General features: G+C 39.0%; 1 protein-coding gene across 1 annotated transcript in view; it reads left to right on the plus strand.

Annotated features, from left to right (window-relative positions):
• Positions 1 to 26709, plus strand: part of MMRN1 (multimerin 1) — a 48121-nt gene extending 21412 nt beyond the window's left edge. Inside the window, exons 4-8 of the mRNA XM_026101187.2 lie at positions 3998 to 4093; positions 8128 to 8301; positions 13261 to 15243; positions 22336 to 22482; positions 23672 to 26709. Of these exons, the coding sequence (XP_025956972.2) occupies positions 3998 to 4093; positions 8128 to 8301; positions 13261 to 15243; positions 22336 to 22482; positions 23672 to 24093 (2822 nt within the window). The 3' untranslated portion in view covers positions 24094 to 26709. The remainder of the gene's footprint in view (positions 1 to 3997; positions 4094 to 8127; positions 8302 to 13260; positions 15244 to 22335; positions 22483 to 23671) is intronic.
• Positions 26710 to 27077: the final 368 nt, after the last annotated feature.

Here is a 27077-nt window from a genome sequence, read left to right on the forward strand (position 1 = left end):
CTGTCTTCAGGCACTCCACTTATAGAGTGGCAGCAAGAGCTACTCTGTAAGCTCTGACTGGTGCTCTGCAGAGTCCTCCCCTTGGCCTCCCTGCTCAGACAACAGAACTGTGATTTAACCACTTCTTTGCTAAGGGAACTGGGATGTTCTGACAGTATGCTTTAGATCCTGGGGAGGCACCATTAGGGTGATATGGGCTGGTTGTAACACAAACTAATAATTTAGAAACTCCTTCTGGTTTAGCTTTTCTCTCAAAGTTACCATGCATAGTGATTTCAGTCTGACAGTCTAGGCAGGAAAAAAAATCACTGTCTGATAGCTATTACTAGACATGTTTTAACCAGATCTGGTAGCCTTGTTGCAATTGCTTGGCTACAGATATTTCTGCAGGTAACAGTAGTGAGTGAGACTAAAGAGCCTTTGGAAAGAGACAGGGTTTTAGATCACTGTCTTCAGCTCCATTTGGCATGTGGCAGTGCATATCCCAAACTGGGATATGACATGGATCCTAGTCCAGCATGGACAATGCAACTTTACAAGGAAGTCTTGTTAAGCAAGGAACAATGTGGATTTAAATTACTTCTTACAAGTCTTACAAAACACTACCATATGTTAACAGTTTAGTCTGAGACATTCTGGACCATTCAACAAAATAAAAATATCTTTATTTGGGAATATCAAATGCTTAAGTGGGAGTAAAATTGCTGAAATGAAAGTTTGTCAGTTCTGAGCTGCAATGTTCCTAACACTTCATCTTTACCAAGCACAGCTTTATATTTCAACTTTCATCCTTATTCCAGAGCAAATGTCTATTACAGTGTCTTGGGAGAGGTGAGAACTCTCAGTTCACTCTTGCTCATATGGTCTCTGCATGCTATATAATGTGCCACAAATCATTTCAAGAACCAGAAGATTCATCTTCACATGTAAGTCACACTGCATTCAAATTCAGCTGTTCTATGGAGGGAAGCTGAGGTGACTTAATGTACATGGATTCACTTCCATCTACCCTAGCTGTGGTTTAGAGCACACAGGTCTTGCTTGAAATTGCTGACTGTCATAACTATTGTTAGTGCCGAGTTCTCTAACCTTGTAGTGATATAACTTCTCCAGCAGATGGCTCTAAAACGTTCTGCTGAGAAGCCAGCGCTATCCTCTGTGTGTGGTGTGCTGCAGACACAAAAGGCAGTGGTTCACCTTTAGACACAAGCGTTATAAGGCAAAACAGGAGGAAACTACCAAACTCCCTTCAGTGATTCCCCTTTAGCTATTCCTGCTTCATCAAAAATATATTGAGAGAAAAAGATCCAATTTCCATATTTCTAATATTCCCTGAAATCATTTTGCACACTGTGTTTAAAAATACATGGGACAATAAATTATACATCTCGGCCAATATATTCAGTGATAGGAGCCTAACATTGGGTTTCTATGTGCATTATCTGATATTCAGAAGTGAACACCCTGAAGCTCCTGGAGGAATGGGAAGAGCTCTTCATTGCTCAGCATTTCTAAAATGCAGCTTTTTTGTTGTTGCTTTCATATTGTAAATGGCACATGTAAAAAGGATGTAGAAGTCTACTTTCAGTTTTATGTTTTCTTTTCTGAAGGTTTAGCTTAAACTGAGTGTAGCATATCCAATTTTTAACCATTCTCAAATGTAAGCCATCCATTTACTATATATAACCTAAAGAATATGTGTTGGGGTTTCAGTCTGGCACTCCCATCACATCTACTGCTGTTTCCTATCCAGGAATATGCACATAAGACTTAATCACCACATGAGGTGATTACCACTGTCTCGGGGTGGTTCCTTTGGAAAAGGGCTGAGGCATATTAGAAGAATGATGTAGGAGAAGCTATATTGCCATTGACTGCTCTGAATTTGTTTCATAAATGAAGATACTGATTTTCTAAGGCTGCCCAAGAAGTAATCTTGCCATATGGTTATGATATACCATAATTGTAGAATATGGGGTTTTGTCTTTTGGCTTTTGCTTGTGGGGAGGTGTGCATGCACATCCCTGGCTCCAGTCCTTGCTTCTGTTAAAAGCAGGATAATGCATCAGTGGTACTGCTGTTTTGTTCCAACAGTGTGATATCTATGCCTCTTGTCTTACAGAGACTGAATTATCGGAACAGTTTAAAGCATTAGTAAAACAAGCACACAGTGATAAATATATATCCCTAAAACTCTAAAAGTGAATAAAAATGACCCTAAGGGTTTGGGAATTCTGCAATGTGAAGCTGTGAATGAGGCATCTGGGATAGCATAAAAAATAAAATAATATCTATAAAATCTCTGCTGTCTGTAGCAGTAACACTGGTGGTAAATATGGGGGGGGAAGGACAGAGGGACAGGAAGATTGGTAAATGGAAGAATAAAAGGACATCAGTCAGCTGGTCTTTATCACAGGCAAGTGACTGACAGGCAACTGACTCCCTTGTCATAGATTATATCATCTAATCTAGTCTAACAGATTATATCATCACATCACCACCTGATAAATCCTGTGTAATGAATTGGGCTGAATGCAAGTATTTAACTCCTGTCAACAATCATGGCCACAGGAAGATAACAGAAGCTGTTGAAATTGTAAACATTTGAGGGTTTTGGTTTTGTATTTTTTTTAACCAGTCAACTCCAATAGATTGCATGAAAATTTCAGTACATATGACAATTTAATCTGATGAGTACCTGTTCTAATTGCTTCTTCTCCCATTAATTTACAACCTCAAACATATTATATCATCCTTAAATATAATTTATTGATCCTCATATACACTGCCAAGAGGCCGATGATATGTAGTGAATTTCTTGATTCAGCATTTCATTCTGTTTCCTTGGAAACTTACATTATGGTCAGATTAGATTTTTAGTGCTTGGACTACTGAATAGTGTCCCCATAACAAGTTCATCTGCTTGTACTGTACTGAAGGTTAGAAATCATATCAGCTAAAGTGGCATTCCTTAGATATGCTCCTGCTATGACAACATCTACTTTAAAATGCTTCATGAACTGAACAGCTGTATAAAAATTGGTATGAACTTACACTAGCGCATATACAGCCTACTTTGTATATGTTTCATTTTGCTCAGCAATACTGAAATGAGAGACAGTTAAGTCTAATGGGTAGAAGAGGAAGTCAGGAAGGTGGAAATTTCATTTCAGTTCCCTGCTCCATCAGTTGTTCCTGTTTTTTTGTGGGTAAAGGCACTTCACTTTTCTGGGCCTCAGCTTCTCCAGCTGCAACACTGACATAATGTTTGCGTATCTTTTTGTGAAGTGCTCTGGGATCTTTGGGTTGAGATATAAAATAAGCTCAGAAAATCTCATCTGCTATGAGCAGAGAAAATATTTTTCAGACTTACCACCTTCCTGAAGGCAGGTATGTTACTATACGTACCAATCAGTTTCAAATCTCTGATGACATTTCTTGGAATTTGATTGCATTTTGTAATAATTTTAAAGTGCTGCAAAGATGTAATGTCACCGCTGCCTTTAGTGAGTGGCTTTCATGGTTGAGCTTTTGTGTAATCCACAAAAAAAAAAAAAAAAAAAAAAAAAAATCAAGAAATTTGGCCAATTTCATACCTATGAAAAACATCTAATCAATTTTAGAGCTGACAGTCTGTATATTGAATATATTTTAGTGCTGTTTTATATTGATCTAAAATCTCAATAATTTTTAGCCTTGGAAATTTTCAAATTCTACTTGCTATAGGGCAAGCTTTGACCTTTGAGTATTAACACCAACCCCTGCAAGTTGCCAACAACTACAGTCTCAGGAAGGCACTTATAAAACCTTTCACTGTTCATCAATGTGGTCCCACACTGTGTTATAGATGAACTAAGCATATAACACAGAAATCACTGCAGATGATTAGGCTTTAGTAGAATTGGAATAGAATAGAGAAAAGGCAGTTGTTGAATCCTGATTTTGTCATGTTCAGTATTTCATTTGCTTTCCTTCCTTTTTTTCCTCCCTCTTTTAGCTCAACAAGAATTACTTATACATAGCAACCAGGCTGAAAGCAGCAGAACTGTCAGTGAGAGAACACCAGGAGCTCCACAGGACCCCAGTGAGCCAGGTCAGCTGTTATAATTGCTGTCATCTTTTGCCCAGTCTCTGACCACGTGACTCACTAAGATCACTGCAAAAATAATTTAAGAAAAATCCCTGTCTGCTGAAGAGACTTGAATGACTGATTAGGGTTTCTGGTGGTCATATTTCAGTGGCGCACTTCTCTGAGAAAGTTAGGGAGAAAAAACTGAATTTAAAGATCGTTTAGCAGTTATAGAGTGTCTATGACTAAGCTAATAAAAATGGGGGAAGTCATTCTGCATAAGAAGACTTAAACCACAGTATTACTGGGTAGAATAGGTGAATTCACATAAACTAACCCAAATCTAGGAGTAGTAATATAGACTAGCATTGCATCATAAAAGAAAATGGAGTTAATTATATTATCTGAAGACACGATCATTGTCATTGTGTATCTTCTTATAAAAATTGATGTTATATTCAAAATTGGTACTGTACGGTGACTCTTCAAACTTTGGCAAGGGTAGCTTAAGTTTATTTTAAACTGTCCCATCTAGGATGATGAAATAACTAAGCAAGGTAGGGGCAGTTTACAGCTTTATATCACGAAGGTGTTTATATGACCATTTCTTATTGCAGTGTTCATTTGCCCACTACTGTGTTTACTTCTGTCTATCTAGACTGTAAGGTTTTGGAGCAAATTGATCAGTATTTTCTTGTGTGCATATGTACAGAGCTCAGCATTGTCAGAGCTAGTCAGCAACAATAATGCTTTTATTCCAAGTTATCTCCACTGAGAATTTACCTTAGGTGACTGCTGCATGAAAAGCTGCTTCATCTCTTAGTCTCTTGAGTTGTTGGGTGTGCTCATTTCCCTTTATATTTATTTTCCATTACCATCTGTGTGATTTAAAGTTTACCAGCACAAATGTTCCAGAAAATTAATTTCATAGTTGTCTGCATAAGCATTCTTAGGAACGGAATTTTATTCATGCCAGACGTGTTTGCACACTCACTAAACTAGGAGCAGAAACAATGATGTGATTTATCAGATCAGTCTAATTAACCAAAAATTCAAATATCAAGTGTTCACTGTAAAGAAACATGAAAAGACACCCATGAACTAGATGTATTCAAGTAATTGATAGACTGTAATATATTCTAGTCTGTATCTCCTGAAGGTGTATCTTCAAGAGTGCAGAGATGTTGGCAAGGCAGAATGATTTAGAAATAGAAGGGCTTTGTACTCAGAGAACTGCTAATAATCAGCCTATCATGTGATTAACAACAAAAGAAATACATGAAATATGTTTGAATAAGGAAATTGTCTGAAAAAAATTATTCCCTACTTGGGATATACTCACCTATAGTGACTGAAACTGCATTTGTCAGGTAAATTTTGGGGGCAAATTGCATGCAAATTATTTGGCAGTGTTATCTACGTACTGCCAAATGAGCTTGTGCAGTTTACATGGTGAGGGGCCAGAAGATGGACAAGAGGTAAAAGACATTGTAAAGTTAAAAAGGCAGGTTCCTTGAACTTTCTTACTACTATCCTTTTCTTATGATCCTTTGGTGTTTCAGTTACAGATGTCTTCACTAGCTTATTATATAACCTCCACCCTGTTACAGTCTTTGTCCGTCACACAACTGGCACGTATCCTAAAACACTTTACAGAACCAAATAATAAGGCAAATTATCTTCTTGGGTCTGTATGTTCCATTTGTCAATATACTGCTTTCACACTGGAATGGATGTAGGGGGAAGACAGTGTCTGAATCCAGACTGCTGCCTGGCTCTAAAGAGAGAGTACATGTGCATATGTTTATGGCCATGTATGTGTTTTACTTTAATAATAGACAAAGAGAAAAATTAGAAAGCATAGGCGGGAGAGGAAAAGACTGAATGCAACATGGAGATATAGAAAGGCAGTCTCAAATGGGAATTATAAAGGAGAGGGCTCTTGCACTTTGATGCTGTGTGAACAACCAAGTTTCTCAGCATTGGAGGAAGCTGTCAAGATATCAGGACCCATATGAAGAAGTGAGCCAAATCAACAATGCATGAAAGTAAACATGCCACTTCTCTTAGTACCAATTCTGCTCTGAAAAATAACTCTAAAATGGGTATCTCAGAGTTCTGTGTTAATTGCCTTTCAGTGATTTTTAAATCAAATGGGGTCAGAATAGAAGTACAGAGATACCTGTTCTATTTGCCAGCCCTGCAAATGTGGCCTGAGGCCAGAACTATCTGACTACCCTGGTCTGTTGCTCCATCAGCAGCTGCCAGGACTCTGCAAGCCAGATTGTTTTCAACTCCCACTACGCAGCCGTGCCATCTATTAACCAGACCTTCAGGTTCATTTACGCAGCTCGTCTATTCCCTTCAAGAGGAGCTCACAGAAACATAACTGGGGAAAGTGTTGCACCCTGCAGATGGCAGTTAGCTATCACTTTTGGTGACCATGCATGAGCCAGTAATGAATTCAGCTTGCTTTCTCCTAGTAACAATTCAACTAGGAGCAGAAGTGTCCAGACCTTCCTTCCTTCCTTCCTTCCTTCCTAGTCAGAGAGTAGTATTTTGATTAAGAGTATTCAGACAAAGAAAGTACATCAATTGCTTGTCTCCGTGGGGCACTGAGGAAAGCTGAGAATTGCCAGACTTCAAACCAGTCATAAGCACAATTTTTCCTCTATGGAAGCAGACACCCTGGATGGGCAGACTGGACAGCTGGAGATCATCCTAACCCAAAACAGCTATATCCACCAGGCTCCACCTATTAATAGTTTTACAACCAAGGTGCCTCTATGTGAGAGCATTCTTGTGGGTGTTGGCACACTTATCTGCACAGACTTGGTGTATTTAATGGATTTTTTTTTTTGTGAATGCTATTGAGCTGAATATTTTTGTTTTCTGCATACTAGAATTTTGAAGAATGAAAGTCTAGTCAGAAGATATGCCCTTTTACATGCAACTTACTCTTTCTTTGTGTAGTCTTTAGGCTCCTGTGCTTCCACATCATTTCTGGTTATAAACATTTACTGCCATGGGGAAGGACACTGATGTCATAATGCAAAGTGACATAAGATCAATAGCAATACTATAAATTTACACTAGTATGTATTTGTATGTACTGTTAAAGAATATCTTGCATAGCAGTTTATTAAGTCATAGCATGGTTTGGGTCATGCAGCGTAGCATCATGTGTATAAGGTAGGCCATTTAGGCTGCATTGTTAAAAGAACCAAAGAGATTTTGTAGCTTAGTTTATAGGAATTAGAGCATTTAATTCTCTCAGCGTCTTTGGAAAATCCCAGGCCAAGTCTTATCCCTGCAAGCAGCGAAACTCAAATGGATGCTTGAAGTCATGTAGTGTCTCGATTTGCAAGATCAAGGCCGCCTTCTCCGCTGCCTAACCTAAAAAAAGCCAGGCAGGCCTTCTAACACCTAAGGAGACCACAGATGTCAGGGACAACTTGTGCAGGTTTTAAAATAAACTGGACTTCACGGGTTGGACGTTTTTTCTTAATGACAGATAAATAATCATTTTGAAATCATTTATTAGGTGTTTTTCTGGTATTTTTTCTGCCTTGCTACTGTGTTGAACTAGTCTTTATTTTGACCCCAACACTGAAAAGATGATGTATTCCTTCAGACACAAGCATTGCAAATTCATGCAGTTATGTTATAAATGATAAGTAAAAATTAACGCTTTTGTGATTATATTAAAGGAGATAGAATAAATGAGAGCTAACTGAATCCCCTGTAGGGTGCTAGGTGGAGGAAGACTGGCATTATGCTGATTAAAATATGTTAACCATTCAAAGTACTCTTCTAGAATTATAAATACTTTATAATGGATACAGATGCTTCAGTAATTAGTTACTGCTGTGCTGCTGAATGTCACTAATACATGATACATGACAAAAATCAAGATGATTCACTCATGACTAATAATTCAGAAACTTTTCACTCCACTTTCAGCTAGTATCTCTCAAGTCAATTATACTTTCTCCCTCCCCCCCCCCATTTAATAATAATATATTTTTTTTCCTCTCTCGTTATGTTCTCTGACCAAGCACTTACTCAAAAAATGAATGAGAAGATTAGCAGCCAGGAGATGAAACTGACTTTTCTACAGAAGAAGGTTGACAACATTGCTGCTGCCATGAGTGATGTGAGCAAGATGCTTTCCTCTCTGGAAGGCAAAATCAATGAAGATAAGGGCAGAGACTTCCAGTCTTTTCTGAAAGGTAAGAAAAATAAATTAATGTAATCACTCACCCAGTTAAAAGTGCCAGAAAAAAAAATACTGTTAAAAACATTCACTGTGTCCTATTCTGTTGTTCCACGTTTGCAGGAAGAACTCTTTCTTAGCTTGATATCATAATAGAGGATTTTTTTTCTTTTAAACATTTCTTATGGTGTCCTTTATAGTAACAAAAATAAATTACGTTGTACTGCATCGTTTACATGGTAACTTAAGTCGAGCCACTATTAAGGCATTTCCATTTACTTAGAGCTTCTGCAAATATTCTAATCTCTGTTTTTTGTTTACTTGACAGCTGCTAAAGGAGGTAGTATTTGCTTTGCTGCGAAGTCCAAGTAATATTCTTTAATACATAATTCACATATGCAGGGGAAACATTTAAGAGACTCTGTAGTTGTATTAATAATGTGGCAACCATCCTGCTGAATAATTTGGCTCTGTGATAGTAATAGGCTAACTTTGATAAACACCTGTGATCATGAGTTAAAAAATCAAGTAAAAACACTATTGCTCATCTGTTGGGTATATGAGAAAGATATGGCTGGTGATCAGAAGGTTGGGCAGCAGAATCATGCATCTGTTCTTTGTGAATCCTACAGTAAGAGCTATTTATTATCCAACTACAAAAGGTGCTTAACAAACAGATCAGGACTGAAGCTTTCATCTTCTTGATATGCAATATTTTCCACTTTTTTGCAGGCGTTATCCCCAGACTGAAGCTCTTTACATTGAGGTCTTGACATTGAAATAAAACAAAATAATAAGTGCTTTTGTATCTCCCTCAAATTTATCAAATGTGGTGCCATTTCTTATATTTTCAGTCCTCCTGTCTCCTGAGTTGCCTGTGCTACATGCTAGATGGCTCTCTTGTACGCTGGATCACATTTATCCCATCTCTCTCTGTGACCTGCTTTCACCTCTCCGCATATTGCTAGATGGCATTCCTGACCCTTGGGCATACATTTAATTTGTCTTGGAGTATTTCCCATTTCCCTTCTGCTTTCTTTTCATTCTTTTTATGTTCTACTCATTCTAGCTGTCATTTTCATGCTCTTCCAAGAGGTGTTTTGCTGCATCCTTTGCCCCGATTCTCCATTCCCTATCCACATTTTTGGGTCCAGATTCTAATTAAAATGCACAGTACGAGAAACATCGCTTCATGCTTGTCTGCAAATGTGTTTTAAGCCCTTATTGCTTTTATCTGCCATGTCCTATTTTATACCTGCTTAGATGAAATCTCCAGTTGCTAGTGCTTTTTTGATTTATGTTCTCCATCTATCTCCTAATCAAGTAGCCCTAATGAAAATGTTGCTATCAACTGCTTTCCTTCACTCTAATTATGGGCACTCCAATACAGGTTATTCTTGACTTGTACATAGATAAACATTGGGAAAGAGGGAAGGAGGGGGGAGAGGAAAAGATCTGTGTTTCTCTGTTGGCTTGTGTACGTAATGGCAAGGGGCAACTGTAGTTCCTGTCCACTGAGTATCACTCTGTCATACTTCAAGTGGGTAAAGAGCATCCTAAAATAAGGGGAGTACAGATGTGCAGCATATAGCAGTGCAGACATGTCAGACTTGCAAGACTTGTTTGCACAGAAGCTCACTGGAAGGAAAGCACTTCACAACTTTCCCCAGCACTACTGCCATCCTGAAGCAGCGGGCTTTTGAAGCACGATTAAATCTGTAATGGCTCCGTGCTATTCAGACTTCTTCCTGCTTCACTCCCTTTCCATTTTCTTCCCATGATGCTCTGGTCCTTTGCTCACATCCATTTTTCACCCTCTTATCACAGAATTTCTAATGGGTACTCAGCTTTTTATCAAGGTTCATTAGGCCTGAGGTCTGTTCTGTGAACAAACAATACAATACAGTTTGCAAAGCCTTTATTTCTTGTTTTCATTTGCAGACAGACTTTGGTCCCACATACATCATCTGTTGATACAGGGCCACGATCACTGTAGTAATTGATATGTTCCTGTAATTTCATTAGCGAAACCTGCTGTGCATTCAAAAAGGTTGTTTTCAGTAGTCAAGAGACTGATCTCAGTTTTCACTTATTTAGAGAAAGTAATTTGGTGTTCTCCCTTTAATTTCTCACTCTGCTTATTATGCATTTTTCTTCCTTCCTTCACCCATGTCTAGCCTTTTTAAGGACTCCTTTCCTCTTCGTTATTAAAATAACAATATATACTCTTTTAAAAATGAACCTAACAATGGAGAATTAATCCCTTCCAAGTCAGAAATGTCATTTACAACTGAATATATAACCTTAACTTAGTCCTCTGTGTACATACTTTATTTTGCACATTATTCTTCAAATAATAGTTGAAACTGCAAAGGGAATATATGTTGACCCAATGTAATTACACACTTTGGATTTCAGCCAGGGAATTAGAATTAAAATTTATAATCTTATAAAAAGTGCAGGAGATCTTTAATGATCATAAGTAGTTTGGACATTCCTATTTCAAAATGAGCAATAGAAAGATCAAGTTACATCCGTGAGGGTACTTGTGTGTATTCTTAGCTCAAGCTAAGATCATCCCCAATCGTCGCCTACAGCACAAATTCTCTTCAGGATTTTCCATGGAGAAGTGTGCTCCCACAGCTCCCAGTGAACTTCTAAATACTTTTTGCTTACTAGTTACCTGGTTGTCCTAGCCAGCAACTAAGGGAGGGAAACCCAAAGTTGTCTGTTTTGTCAGTTTCTACCCCCTTTAAAACAAGACGACCATCTGAAGAACAGAAGCTGAGCTCCACACAGCACCTGTGATTCAACCAAATAGAGTGGGAATGGGAGAGAGCAAGGCTGTTTCTTTACTGTCACAGAAGAAAAGGTCAGTATAGATCCTGTGCAAGACCTCTTGCTGCAGAATGCCTCTTATCAAGATTTGACACAGATGACAAAATTTAATGAGCTCCTCAAAGAAGGCTTTGAGTAACCTTGCCTCTCTCTGTAGCCATTAAACTTCTTTTCGGAGTTCCTTGTATCTCTTAACACCACAGAACGTTTTCCAGCAGCATGAAGTAACCTGACCAAATCATTAGTGGTAACAGATTTTTTACATGTCAGTTATTTTGCCCTTCATCCATGTCTTGGTTGCTCTTCTCAGCTGCCAATATATCCTCATTCTCAGGTATCTTCTTGTTTTCACTTCCCTAAAGTTCAATGACAAAGCTCTGTGTTATGTGTGAGTGCACATCCATATGTTTGCATCTGTCTAGTCGTTTACTTGCTCTTCTAGTAGTAAAAGTAAAAAATAGAGAAAATCTCAATGCTATCACTTTGCTGTTTTTTACACTTTGTGTAAAAATCACTGTAACATCTGTGACCACGGTTCAGAGCAATTGAGTGTATTGCTTGGGAAACTTCATGCTATTTCTTAAGTGGCTTTTTTCAAGGCTATCAAACTTACTGCACCTACCTATTATATCCTGCCTTGGAAAAAACACTGAGCAAGTGACAGTTTTCTCCCCTGAGCATCGGCAGTGTTTATCATCCATTTTCCCAGACACAATAAAGAATGAGACTCATTTTTAGTTCCTAAAAAGCAACTATTATCAATTACTCTAGCTCTGTTTCCAGCTGGAATCGCACAATTCAAAAGGATTTCCTGAATAGAAAAAGTACTGTACTGCTCTCTAGCTTGCTGAACAAAACCATTTTTATTTGGAATCCTCTGGATTTGGGCTCCCCTGGAGCCCAAATAATTTTCACAAGTTGCACGGGCATTTACTACCACCAGCTTTCATGGGTCTGATTTCCTACCATTTTACTGCTCTTGCTGAGAAGGTACTTTCAAATATGGTTTCAGAACTTGCTGTGCTGTTTTAGAGATGAAGCAATAAAATCCAGGCAATAGCAGTAAAATGGGAAGAAAATGGGGGAAGTCAACAGGATAATTTCTGCCCTTATCAAGACTGTTTTAATCAGAATTGATGATCATCAAGGAATTATAGAGGTTAAAGGATTTGACTATCATATCTTTAACTATTATATGGCAAGCTGACTGCAAGGGTGCATTGGGTTTGGAAAGAAACCTGCAAAAAATGCTCCAGTCCTTTAACTTATGGGACATAGGGGCTACCTTTGGTGAACAAATTAAAGAAATCCTTCTAATCTTAAAGGAACAGAATTGCTGCTCTAATTAGCCCAAATTTGTTATGCAACAGGCTTGATGGACACTTTTTTTTGGCTGTTTTTACCCACTTAAAGGCTACATGGGAGACATATTCTGTTACTGTTCACAGGACTGGAATTCCCCCACATTCACCTCTATTTGCCTAGTACTTTTTAGGATCAGTGCTCCTAGGATCTATATTAAAAGCTACAGTATGCAAAACTAACTAAAGGTGTATGTTTTAAAATGTCTGCCTTTTGCAGGAATTATAATATACTAATTTTAGGTACTCTATAGGCCTATTCTTCCTATTTTCTTTTTTCTCTCTATGCCATGTTATATGATCACTTGCCACATATGATACAATAGGAAGGTAATAATAGTTTTCCTTTGTTTTTACTTCTTGACCAGAACATTGATGAAGCAGGTGTTTGTTACTTACTTTCCAAATGGAGAAAGGACACATTTCTCCATTTTTTCTGAGCAAGCCACAAAAGCACACAGATCTCTCCATTTCTATGCTCAGGAACAGCTTAGCTAGGAGATCAAAGTTGATACCATATATGCGAGGTCTGAACTTACTGTTTCACGATCAGCAGCAAAACTCTTATTGATTTCACTAGAAAGAGGGATGAGTCTTCAGACAGTGTTAGTTGCCCTCTAAATATAGCTTCAAATATGGGGGTGGGTAGATCAGAGGGGGCTATCCATTACATTTCAGTTCCATACTGCACTGCAAGTTTCCTCAGGTTGTGAAAGTAAGTTAATGTTACTAAGAAAATTGGTTTGATTGTTTCTATATTTCTTTTTTTCTTGAAGGTCTCAAATCCAGAACTATTAATGAATTCATTAAAGACATTGTCAAAGAACAGTTAAAAGTATTTCGAAATGAAATGCAAGAGAGCATGGCGCAAATTTTTAAGTCTGTGTCTAGTTTATCAATAGATCTTGAAAGTACAAAAGAATTAATCAAGCATTTGAATGAAACCCAAGAAAAACTTGCTCAAGAGAAAGACAGTGGGCCAACAAGGCTTGATATTCTGGAGCTAAAGAGCCATATGGTGCAGATAAGAGAGGAAATGACCCTCACTTGTGACAAGCCTATGAAAGCTCTACAGGTAAAGCAGAAATCCTTAGAAGATAACTTGGAGCATCAGCGGTCAAGAAGCATCATTTACTATGAATCTCTAAATAAGACCCTTACTGAAATGAAAGATGTGCACGAACAACTGCTGTCAGCTGAACAGTCTTCAGGCCAAAACATCCCTTCAGCAGATAAAGTCGCAGAGTACAATGTTACAGAGTACATGTTCACGCTGCATGAGAAAGTAAAGAAACAGGGCCTGATGGTGCTGCAGATCTATGATGACTTAAGAGTCCAGGATAGCAAGATCAGCAATCTCAGTATCGCACTGGAAATTCAGAAAGACTCTATTCTGGGAGTCTGTGATGACATGTTGTCAGTGTGCAGAAAGGGTTTCCAAACACAGCTGGCAGCAACCCAAGAGAACGTTCTTGTCCTAAACAGAAGTCTCTCTGACCTGATCCTTCCATTGGACAATAAGATGGATAAAATGAATGAGCAGATTAATGATTTGTGCTATGATATGGAGATTCTGCAACCCTTGATTGAACAAGGGGCACCGTTTAGTCTGACTCCAGAATATGAACAACAAATTGAAGCTGAAGCAATCAACAAGAAGCTCGAAAACCTGACGACTGTCATTAACAAAATGAGTTCTGCAATGAAGGAACTTTCCAAAACTCAGGAAGGACTTCAAAATGAATCTCAGGCTTACCAGGAACTCTTTGAGAGTCGTATTAATGAGTGCTTCATGGAACTAGAAGATGGATTAAACAAGACCATGATAGTTATAAACAGTGCTGTTGACTCTATTCAAGATAACTATGTACTGAAAGGTACACTAAGTGCTCTGAAAAATGAGACTGAGGTCTGCTGTGGCAGAGCTGAGAAGCTGGACAGCCTTCTGGCTTTCATTCCCCAGTTCCAACAGTTGAATGAATCCCTCTGGATACTGCTCACTGACAAGAAAAAGCATGAATTCATTTCACAAGTAGCTCAGTCCCTTTCCAGTTTTCCGTATGAGGGGGCTGATAAAAGTATCCTCCACAATTTCAGAAAAGTTTACTATATTTTAAATGAAACTTCATCAAAAGTAGACAATCAGCAACAATATATCAGCCGCCTGGAAGAAAAACTATTTGACTCCGTGGAGGAATCAAAGGACCACGAAGTTCGCCTCCAGAGTGTGGAGTCAAAAATTTCTAAGTTTTTGGCAAATAACTGTATCTCACTGAAAAAAAACAAAGCTGCTTCAACAGAGAAAGAGCAAATGGTCTCACTTCAGCTCCAGACACTCAGTTCTAGGGTTAAGGCCCTGGAAGCCAAGTCGATCCGCTTCTCAAACAGCATGCCACTTCTGAACAAGACTGCTCACGAGGCCTGGGGCCTGTGTCAGGATACCGCCAGCAGCATCCAAAAAGTTAATGCAAGTTTACCTGTGCTAATTAAACTTGCTCAGCCAGATATCCCCCTGCTGCAGAGAGGCTTCAAAGAGCTCATTGAATCTGTGCTTGAAATAAAAGCAGAGACTATCCTGAAGAACTTAACCCTGCATGTTGACGTATTGGTGGCAAGTGCAATGAACAACATCACCAAACTTCAGAAACAGGTGAAACCAGCAATAAAGAAACCGGCTCCGGGGAAAAAAGGCACAGCAAACTTCACCATGAGCCTGGCAGGCCGAAGCCAGAGAAACACAGATAATACTATAGATTCAGGTAATGCATTTTACCATACTGATAATTGGGGTACTTTACCTCATAATAAAGGCTTATGTAATCAATATGATGAACAGAGTCAAAAGGGTAATTCTAGTGGAGGTGGCAAAAGAACTTGCCTGAAGGTGAATAAAAAGTCCAAAGAATGTAATGAAGAGTGTTCCAGAGGAACTAGAGGTTCCTCTAGTCTGAACTTATTCATGAGAGAATATATTTTTCTTATGAGGAGACTCTGCACAAAAGTGTCCAGAAGGTCCATTTAATTTTCATGAGATAGAAATTTCAGTAAAAATGTGCAACCCAAGGAGAGAAATCTGTAGTTGCATCAGTACTTTGCAGCGTCAGTGGGGATAAAAAGTATCTAAAACCTGACGTAAATGGAATGATTGTCACGAGGCTTTTGCCAGCTCCTTCAGGACTTCCTCAAGATTAGTAGTTCAGTTACAATGATAACTGTGTGTTCTTGCTGGATCAGGGGTCCAGCCAATAAAGTAGGTTTAACTCTGAGTCCTTCCGGAGAACAGCTCAGCTGAGTTAAAACTGCCATTCTTAAAAAGAACATTTTGAGTATAATTGGCTTCCTAATTTAAATTCAAACATCATCATATGAAATGAGTTCATATGGATGAATTCACAGAAATACAAACTCGCAGTTATGCTGTTTGGCATCAGACTTGAGTAAAAATCAATAGCACAAAAAATGTTTTATGGAACTATCATTTCTGAGAAAATACAGAAAATGAAAAGTGGTTACGTGCCTAGAAATCCTCAGAGGACTCTAATTCACACTGAAATAATTGAGAGAGAGACTCCTAAATGAGGTGGATGTCCAGATACTTTTGAAGACCTGGACCTAAATCTTTTTGTAAAGGATTCTTAAACTTATGAATTTTTTTAAGCTGTGTTTGGTTCCTACTGTAAGCAGATGTAGGGGTAGTAAGAGCTATCGCTTGCTTGCCATAAGCAGTCTATCACTCTCATTCCTCTTCTCCCATCCTAGGTGGAACATTTTAAGTAAGCACTCAATGGGATGAATGCTCATTAAAGCCCCTACCTCACAAGTATTTTGGCTTCTCCTGAAATGCATCTTCATTGAAGAATTTCAGTCCTTGATTAGAGGAGAGGACACACAGCTATTCTGACAGCTGGTCACACTTTAAAATGCAATGAAATTTGCCAAATCCTTACTACAAAAAAAGTAATTAAATTATTTTGATGTTAGAAATGGTGATTCTTTCTCAGCCATTTCCCTTTTCTGGCTGTTCCTGCCACTGCATGAGACAGAAATTCAAAACCCTTAATCACAATTAAAACTAAGGAAAAAAATTATTTGATGTCTTTGATCCCTCCTGAATCTTTTGCTTTGTTGGAGACTGTCAGTAGTGACACCTGCCTAGAGCACAGGAAGCTGCTGCCTGCTTCAAGGGTTTGCCCTCCCCCCACTATTCATGAATTAATATCTTTATTATTTATCTGATGCTGAATTTTAACGAATAGCTTACATGGTAACATTGGCTATGTGCTCACTCTTATAGAAAATGGGGATCTTTGCAGATAGAGTGAAGTCCTATTTTTAAGCAAGTCGTTACATAGCAATGTTTCTGTAAAGTTTTCTGTCAGTAATGAGCTTTTGCACTCACTGAAATTTGATGCCTAGCAAAGTCACACACTACATTTCTGTAAGTTAACAAAGCATGACGATTAAATCTGTTTTCTACCTGGGTAAATTTTACTTCTGCATGAAAGGTTTTTCTCTCTCAGTTTCAAGAGACCATTCAGAGTTGTGTGTCAATTCTACTAACATTTCTAGAGAAGATCTTAAGATACAAGTGGGTAATTATAAAATGTATTAGATCTTAAATGGTCTTTTTTCCTTTTCAATTTGCAAAGATTAGGATCAAATGCCATAACCAGTACACAGGTGAATGACACAATTCTCATTGATTCCAATAGGTTCAATATTTGATCCTACTTTAAAAGTCTGGAATTTTTCATTGGCTTTAATGTGTTCAGGATGTGGCCGTGAGGTAATACTTACTTGAATAGTCATTTGAAATCCAGGGGAAGCAGTGTGAGCTTGTACAATGTACACAGGTAGATATGGGTTTGAATAATTCTCATGTTGTAGAATGGACAAAAGATTTACATCAGCTAGAGGCTAGGATACGTTTATAGGGGAAGAAAAACCTATCACTTTACTCGATACTAAATGTAATGACAATGTGAGGTGAATAAAGAAGCAATCATCTCAAGACAGCTGAAGGTAGCTAATATGGGGGAGATGACAGCCTTTGAAAAAAAAGTGTATAGTAAACTCTTCATTAGCTTTGGTTATTGATTATGTGTGGTCCTACCTCCCAATAAGCTGCTCTTCTGCAGAAATGCATGATGCAGAGTGCAGACAGTTTAGCTCAGTTCCCATTTTCCCATTGCCATGTAATGCCACATCTGTTCTCTAGAGAATCCAGTGGCTGTCATGGTTTTCAAAGGTGAATGCGCTTTCTTCTTGCATGTATTTTCTATTAGCTGTGGATTTCCTTTATTCAGCTTATTCCATGCTCACATTATCATGAATAACTGAGAGTATAACTGTGATATATATATGCATTTAAAACAGGGCATCAGTGTGAGAGAAAGAAAGGGAGCGAAAAAAGAGGAAGGTCATTTCCTTTTCATCTGCTCTTATTTCCAATCCTTCCATCTCAATACACTCACATGGACATGACTAAGATCAGCCTTCTCAGTTCACTGGAGAAGCAAGCATCCACGAAGTTAAAGTTTACTGATGTTTCAATAATAATTGTGCTTTATTTTCTATCTTCCTGCTTCTGACACAAACTCCCAAAAGCAAGGCAACCCACTGTACTGAAATAATGGCTAATACAGTATGTTCTTATCTTTCAATAAGCTACACTTCATCTTTTAATTTTAAAACAAGCCCACATTTGTTTCATCCATGATGGCACACTCAAACTCAAGGCTAAGTCAAAAAATTTACAGTTGTATCCGTGGAAGTTGTTTTGGCTTTTTTCTGTCAGATTTTACAGTTTCACATAATTTCTGACTCCTTCTAACAGAAATGCAAGCTTCCATTGTTGCTTTATTACTCAGGCCTGCAGAGAAATAAGCCTATTTGAATGTGCTTTGCATTTTGTTTTAATTGCACAAGATTGATTATTCTAATTCAGTTTGATGACATATGCTTCAATTTTGCATATTTAGTATGTTAGATTAACAGGTAGATGAAAGAGTTCTATTGTTTTTATTTTGGCGATCCTGAAAAGCATCGCACTGGAAGTATTAGATACCTCTGTTTAAGAAAGAACTACTTCAACAGACTTGCCAGAGTCCAAGTCAATGTGCCTCCACTCAAAGCTGGAGAGCACAGCTACAGTGAGGCAAGGGGCCCCCAGGCTTTCCTGGGTTGTGCTGGGCCGTGGCTGGCACTGGTTACCATCACCAGCCTGCCCCGCTCTCCTTTTCCAGGCACTGTGGGACTGTGCTGTGGCCGCAAGGCCCCTGTCTTGTTGTCACCCTCTGCTCCCGACTGCCTGCCCTGGTGGGACAACGCCGCTCCTGCAGCTCCCAGGCACTCGTTGCACCCAGACTACTGGGGGAACCTGTCGCTTTTATCACTCTCACACTGAGAGAGCAAAGCCAGAAGTGATTAATAATCGGAGATGGACAACCGGTCCGAGCCTTCGCTACCAGAATAGTTGGGCAGATTTCCAAACTCTTCCAATCTCTCAGTGCTTCCAGGGAGACAGTTACTGATAGGTAAATACAGAGAAAATGTTGGTAAGTCACTTCCTGTTCAGACACTTACAAATTGAATCTTCTTTCCATAAGGAGACACTTCTTTCCATAAGGAGACTATTAAATCACTAAATATTTGATTTGCTTCTAAACAACACCCCAGTAGATACTGACAGAGCTTCATGATTTGTTTGTACAGTGTTGGCAGTCTATTCCCTAAAAGAGCCTCTGGCTGCCTGCCTTCCCAAAGAGAGCAGAACTCTGCATTAACCAGCTATGCTCAGTCCCACCGTACTGTGTGTAAATAGCAACCGCATTTAGTTTATCCTGTTCTCTTAATATCTTCAGTTTAAGTCTTTCATTTAATTTATAGTCTCTCTTTTTTGCTCATCTATCCTACTAACTTGTGAAAGGTTAAGTAAAAACAGAGTATGCACGATAGCTGGAAACCTATTCCTAATCTGAGACTCTTGGCATCTTTACCCCAACCAAAGAATATCTGTAGCATGGATATATTGTCTCAGGATGCCTGTCAACAAGGAGGAAGAAAAGAAAACAGCTGGAGGAGGAGTGGGGAGCAGGCTGGATCAGAAACTACAACAAGAAGGTGCTGTTGTAAGACCACATGGAAAAGACATAGGGGTATCACCTGCTCAGTGGAGTTCTAGGGCATCTGCCTTATTCCAAGAATCCTAACTTGACGCAGCCTCCTCACAGCTTTTCCTAGTTTATAGAAAGTGGAGTAGACTCCTAACTGTTGTTAAGCAGTACTGATTCATTACAGTTAATTTATCCTAAGTAAAGCTATGCCTGAATTTGTTTTAACTCTGGGGTTAAATTCATGCAAAATCATCCCTCAGCAGACTGTTAAAACACAAGTCTTAATCTCACTGTGATTTCCTTTTTTGTGATCTTTTTTGTGTTTCTTGGATATACTTGTTTATGATAAGCAGAGGCCAATTAACAGAGAGGTTGATATGTGTTCTTACACAGAGCTATGGTATTTTGGGAATATGATATAGTCAGCACAATCAACTGTTTTGCTTATTTCCTGCTTTCCTTTCACACAGCTTCTAAGCAGTTGTGGATGCGTGATAAACATGAGTGAAAAATAACTTCAATTAAGTCTACAGGCAAAACTATTATCTGGGAAGAAATACATACTGTCCTCATGTGCAGTTGCCTGTGCTGTGACCCCGGTCATGGCAATTCTGAATTGCCTGTTTCAGGCTTTACTGGATGGACAGCATTTTCTATGAAAAAAAATACTGATTTGTGCTTAAGTCCATATGCTCCATCAGTCCAAATTCAAGTAGCATTACACAATATGCTGTAGCTTTCTGCTCATTGAACTAAAATTTCTCACAGAAATAGTTTGCCTTAATGTCTGTGTAATGGTTGGCCTGGAATCTAAAGATAGCTATGGGCATTACTGAAGTATCTGGGTGAAGGTGGAGTTCAGCACTTGCCTGGCAGTAAGCAGACCCTTTTATGAGACTCCCACCTACCAATTTTAGATTTATACTGTCATAGGACTATGCCTTATTTCTACTCTGGGATTCTCTTTCTAGATCTCTGTTGGTAGATCCTGGCAAAGGAAAAGCTCATTTTCTAAAACATCTGACTTGTATTTGACTAAAGCAAGAAAAAGGGAAAAATGTACAACTTCATGTCCTGAGAGTAAAGTCTAATACTATAGATGCCTTGTGTATGCTTGATATCCAGGTTTTTTCATAGCAATATTTAGTTTTTATTGTAGCCTGAAAGTTTTTCCTCCCAAAACTGTTATAACAAAATGTTACATAAGGACACCCCATAGCTACTGCCTCAGAGCTCTGAAGCTAACAGATTCCTCTGTATCATCTGGGCATAGTTTGGCCAGTTGAGACATACTCAGGAAGAGTGGCAAGGGCATTCTCAGTGAGGGTGCTCTGCAAATCCACCTGTTGGTGTAACTTGTGTTGCTCACAGTGTGGGTGGATGGGTTACAATCTCTGTAAAAACTCCACAGTGGTCTCAGTGGAAATTGTAGTAGAACTGAGTTATTTATAGGTAAAGGCAAGTACCGGAAGCAGTTTGGATAGCACTGAAGATCTGTCAATTCCAGTAGCCAGACTCTCCCCCAGTTATTGCGACACATCTGGGTGAGTCGTGTCATAGACAGGACGGCCCAGCCTCAGCACCAGCAGTACAAAAGCTGAGTTTTGGTATGCCCAAAACCAAGCTAACTCTGCTGTGCAAGGGCAGCCTTCTGCGCTTGCACCAGGGAAACCAAACAAAAGCACAGGTTTGTCTGAAGTAGCAGGAAAATAATTATTTCTTTTGTTTCACCAAAAGAAGGAAATAAAATTGGATGCGACAGCATTGCCTCTTCCAAGTTTTGTTGTTTGCTTCAAAAGTACGGTCAGCTCCAAGCCTCTCAGCTTGTTCCCATTCTGGTAAAGATTAACCAGCTGATTCAGCGTATTTCTTTAACCACGTGATCTCAGACTGCCTGATTTTCCCATTTGTCTTGGTTTGCTCTGGTGTCTGAGAGCTATCATACATGAAGAGTGGAAAGGGGCTAAGCCAGCGGTGTAGTGTTCAGCACAAAAAATCAGCTGCTAGTGTGGCCGCCAGCTGGAAGAGGGAAGTGAGCAGCCGGTGCAGGGTAGGCTGCAGGTTTCTGTGTCAGGCTGTGACAAGAAGAGATGGATTCTCAGCAGCCACCACTGTTTGGGAGGGAATAAACATCCTCCAAACAGAATTTGGCCTGAGGGCTACCTGTAGGGCCATCCTGCCTTGGATTATGATGATAAAGACTCTTTTTGGGAACAACAGAAGGAGAATTTCCTAATGCTTTGGCTGTAACCAGGCACTTTTACTCCATGGAGGTTTTTAAATTAAGGAGGGAAGAAGGGAAGAAATGAGCAAAGGTTGCTGTTTGTTGAAAGGGAGCACTTGGACTATACAATTGCAGCTGTTCAGATGCCCCAGTCTTTAGATGGCTTTCATAATGTTTGTCCAGCAAGCTGCTCCAAAGAAGGTGGATGTGTAATATCTTTCATGTTACTACGTGTATCAGACACTCCGAGACAAGCAGAACTCAGTACTTATAGGTAATTCTGGGTATCTCAGATCCTGGTTGAGGTTATGCTGTGTCCAGGCAAAGCAACCTGAACAGGATCCGAGGTTGGCCTTCACACGCAGCCTCCAAAGAATTTTGACTGGCTTTATGAATCAATAAAGAGGTTTTCGGAAGTATTAAAAACTCAGGGAATATCACTGTAGTAAGTGTTTGGGTACGTATAAACCATTTCAGCTGAGGCTGTTGCTTTTCCTCCCTCTTTACCACAGGACAATATTCAGCCTGCGTCAGTTCCCCCTGCCAGAATGGAGGAACCTGTATCAATGACAGACAGAGTTTTATCTGTGCTTGTCGCCACCCCTTTGGAGGAGTCAACTGCAGTGTGAAGTTGGTGGATGACAATTCTCTGAATGTAGGCAAGTAAAAAATTTAGTAGTGCAATATGCTAGCAGTATGGGCCTCTGCCCCAGGGTCTAATTAGACAGCATTTGCTGGTCAAAGGTCTCACATTTCACATTAATGAGTGCCAGCTCAAGTAGTGGTGTCCTGTGCTTTGGTGCTGAAGACATCAATCCCCACAGGTGACTCATGATCTCTTTCTCTAATACGACCAAACAATGGGATTAAATTGGGCTGGGACCAACCATAATAGCCAGAAAGCTGCCTGCTGAATTGTGTGGGGGTTGCTGAGAGAGGGTATGCAATAGATGTGTTTGAGCACAACATCATGGAATTCAAGGTGGGGAGATGAAATCACATCATTGGGGAATACTAGCTTCAGCACTGCAAGAAAAGCAATATAAATACCAATAGCTCCTGTAATATCTGAGACTACGGCCTCAAGGAGTCATTTTAGGCACGTGCTGATTTTCACCGGAAAAGGACGAAACCCTTGAAAGACGTTTCAAAGAGGGAATGTGGAAACTATGCATGTTCAGCCTGGAAAACAAATAAATAATTTACATCCTGGCCACATGAAATGTGAATTTAATGCAGCTTTCAGCAGCTGTTTGGCTGATTCTTATTCATGACAACATATAAATAGTGAATAAAATCATTTTTACAGTGCCAGGGATCTTACTGTGTATGCTCAGCTGTAATAGAAAAACATAGACTTTTATTCCCCCATTTAATGTCAAGAGTGCTAAACCTCTCCAGTATTTGTCTAAGATTTGTGAGGAAAATTCTTGGCTTCAGCACGCACAGGCAAACACAGTATAAAGAGTTGTGACACAGTGAAAGAGATGCTGGGGCAGGAACAGAGCGGGGTAGGAGGGGAACGGAGAGAAAGAAAAGAAAAATTCCAGTTCTCTTAACAATAATATAATATAATCAAGCATAAAGTTCCCTTGCTGTTTCTAAAATCTGTCTTTTGTGGATACACCTGGCACTAATTGTGAAGAAAATTACTTTTTCTGTAATACAGAAAAATTTATTTAGTTTCCATTTTTGTTGCTCAAGCTACTTGCAAATGTGATTTCAGAGAAGCTCTGTACACTTTCCTATCTTCAGGCCAGTCCAGGTTGCCTGTCTACAATGTAATATGAGGAATAGGAGGGAAAGATCAAGAATATCATTTGAAATTGCTCTTTTTTTCCTTTCCAGATTTTTCGAAAGGATCATACAGATATGCACCCATGGTGGCTTTTTTTGCCTCTCATACCTATGGGATGACAACACCGGGACCGATCAGATTTAACAATCTGGATGTCAACTACGGAGCATCATATGCCCCAGCAACTGGGAAGTTTCATGTTCCATATCTTGGGGTCTATGTTTTTGAATATACCATTGAATCATTTAGTCCACATGCCTCTGGCTATCTGGTCATTGATGGAATAGACAAACTCACTTTTCAGGTTGAAAATATTAATAGTGACAAGTATACTGACAGAATAATTGCTGGAAATGCTTTATTAGAGTTAAACTATGGTCAGGAAGTCTGGCTCAGACTGGCAACTGGCTCTATCCCTGCCAAGTATCCACCAGTCACTACATTTAGTGGTTACTTGTTGTATCGTACCTAAATCACTCATAAATGTAAACAGCTACCATCTTATGAAGAAACTGGCACATGAATTTGTCTTTACCTTTAAATACTTTCCGTCTTTCACAACAGTAAGTTTCTGAAAGTAATCAGGTCAATGGCATTTCAGGTTTCTCTTGCGCCGATTCTCCAAGAATTCCTTCTGTGTAACCATGTGCACATCTACAAAGAGAGTCCACAGGTTAGGGACAGGGGGAAAATAAGCATCCTCCTTGGACAAGTGTGAGTGGGAATCCCTAATCTAATTATGTTCTGCATTTACATTGCATAACATATACTTACACAAAGCAGTTGAGAATCGTTTTTCAAGACAAATCAAAGCTGCTTTTGATTATTCCTTTGCAACTTAAAATTATGCCAAAGGTGATGGCTAGGTCTTGATGATTCAGATGTTGTGTTGCTACTTATCTCATTGTATCAAGTGAAAATTATATATATATATATATATTCCTTTTGGAAAAAATACTATTTTTCTTGTTTTGCCTCACATTTTTCAACAAATATCTTGATACATTAACATTTAATTGGTTCTCAATTTTGCATGTAAACAATATTATAGTGAACTGCTTTTTTATCTAGCAGAACAAAAAGCATAAGAGGCAGTATTTAAAGCTGCATATAGATAAGTTCAAACTAGAAATAAGGTGTGCATTTTTTATAGTGAAAATAATTAGTCGTGGGAAAAACATGACAGTGGATTTGGTGGAGACTGTTGCTTGAAGCATTTAAAACAAAGCTGAATTTTCTTTAGGTGATATGCTTTTGAGCAAACATGGTTATATGGGCTTCCTGCACATTTTAGTATGTAAATTTTGGCCTATAATGTACACAAGGTTAAATGAGGTAATCATAGTCCTTTCTAACTTTGAATTCTATAAATCTATCATCTTATTTGTTTCTGCATCATATTCATTAACTGCTAAGGCAAACTGAAATGAACTCCAGTCTACATAAGCCAGGACATGATTTTCAAGAGTCAGTCCAATAAAAACAGCATTTTCAGATCACGCTATGAACGCCTGTATGCCTAAAATGGTAGCAGCTTAAACAACCTTGTAGATAAAAATAAGATGACTGAATTTTATGTTCTTATACAAGCAAATGCCATGACTAATGTAAATGATGAGAGAGTGATGGCCTGGTCAAATTTTACAGTCAGTCGGATCTTATTCTTTCATAAGGAACACCAGGCAGTGTGGTTCATGATCTCTTAATTTTTTGCATTCTGGATTTATTAAATATTTGCACTGCTGGATGGTGGGTCAGGCCTTCAGTTATTCTTAATCAGCATGTTCCAGTGAACTGTAGCAACTTAAAGAAGCTGAAAATGCTTTGAAGCTCTCTGAATTACATTGTTTTCCATTGCCAGGAATTCCTCTTTAACATATATGTTAATCTTCAGCTTTGCTCTCAGTATTACTTTGTTATTGTACTTTATCAGATCTTAAGAAAGAAGATGAACATCCAAGAAATGATTGAAAGAGAATTCTTCCATGCTTTATATACTGGGTAAATAATCCACAACAACTTTCCTCAGATGTGTAAAACTAAGTAGACTAGACTTTGTTATTCAAAATTAAAATGCATGTTCTTCACCACAAAAATAATTTGCATTGGCTTCTGAAGCTTGTCTGTGGGCATGTGCCAGTGTGCTTCAGCTGCCTGAACTAAGGAAGCACACAAGATTGACATTGTTCTCTCTCCCTCAGAGAGTGGCATCCTACCATGACCTGTGGTTTAGGACAGCACTTTGAGCTTGAAACGGAGGCTTTTCTCTTACGTAGGCAAGATTTGAAAGCCTCTTATGTTTGTGCTGAGCATGAATAACCTTTCTGGGCCAAACCATACCACTTGCTCTGTCAAAGCACAGAGAGAAGTCTATGGAATGAGACCTGCAAGCATGGGTCATCCTGGAAGTGGACAGTATTAGGTGTGTCTGTACAGCTGGATACAGTATTACGTTATATTAAATCTGCCTCCACATCAGCATGTTTCTCTCAATGATAAAGGCTTGTTTCATAGAAATCGACATCCCACATTACACAGTAAGCATAAATCAAGTGAGGGGTTGTTCAGCCTGTTGGGAGATGAAGCGACTCAAAGCATCCTGTGGCAGCAACCACAGCAACAGGAGATCCTGCATAGCCTACCCTCAAAATTAAGGCTGCTCTTAAACACTGGAAATCCCAAGGGAAGGAGGACAGCGTTATCACCATCTGCTCTAATCTTGGGTTAATCCTGCTGCAGAATAGGAAGCCTGTTTGGACTAGGGAACCTCATAAAGCCTACTATAGACTAATTTGTCCAATTGCATTTGTTTTTCCTCTGAATCCTGTGATCTGAAAGAAAGCCTCTTATCGTTTCTTTGCCCACATCATCCAGTTGGTTACATGACCGAGATTCATGCTCTGTTCTGAAAGGCTTACTTGGATTTCAAGGGAGGCAAAAATTTTGAATAAAAGCCTATTTTCTGAAGCCCTAAATCCACTAATTAGTTGTTAATGGGTCTTACAGCACATAAATAGTCATAAGAATACCATGTTTCGTTGAGCTGTCTGAAATAAACAGAGACACCACACTCGGTGTCAACTGCAAACCTTGTTAACAGGTTGGGGTGTTTTGTTATTCTGTTTTTTGAGGCCAGAAATCCTTTCTTCTTTGTACCTAATGGATTCTCAATACACCATGAACCCTAAATGAGTGTGCTGAAGACCCTTCTCCTGTGGCATTCCATATCTTTCTGTAAACACTTGAAATCCTTGATTTGTCACTAGCTCAGCCTACCGTATCATTGAATTTTATCAAACGTAATGCCTGCATGCCCCAATCCCTCCTTGTATGACTTTGTCATTTTAATAATGCATTTAGTCCTCTTTATTCCTGCTGTGGCTATGGCTAAATGGCGTGAAAATTACCCTGCAGATGAAATTCAGATGACCCACCAGAGACTGCATCTCTGTTTTA

This window comes from Dromaius novaehollandiae, chromosome 4 (assembly GCF_036370855.1).
Source record: "Dromaius novaehollandiae isolate bDroNov1 chromosome 4, bDroNov1.hap1, whole genome shotgun sequence".
NCBI lineage: Eukaryota > Metazoa > Chordata > Aves > Casuariiformes > Dromaiidae > Dromaius > Dromaius novaehollandiae.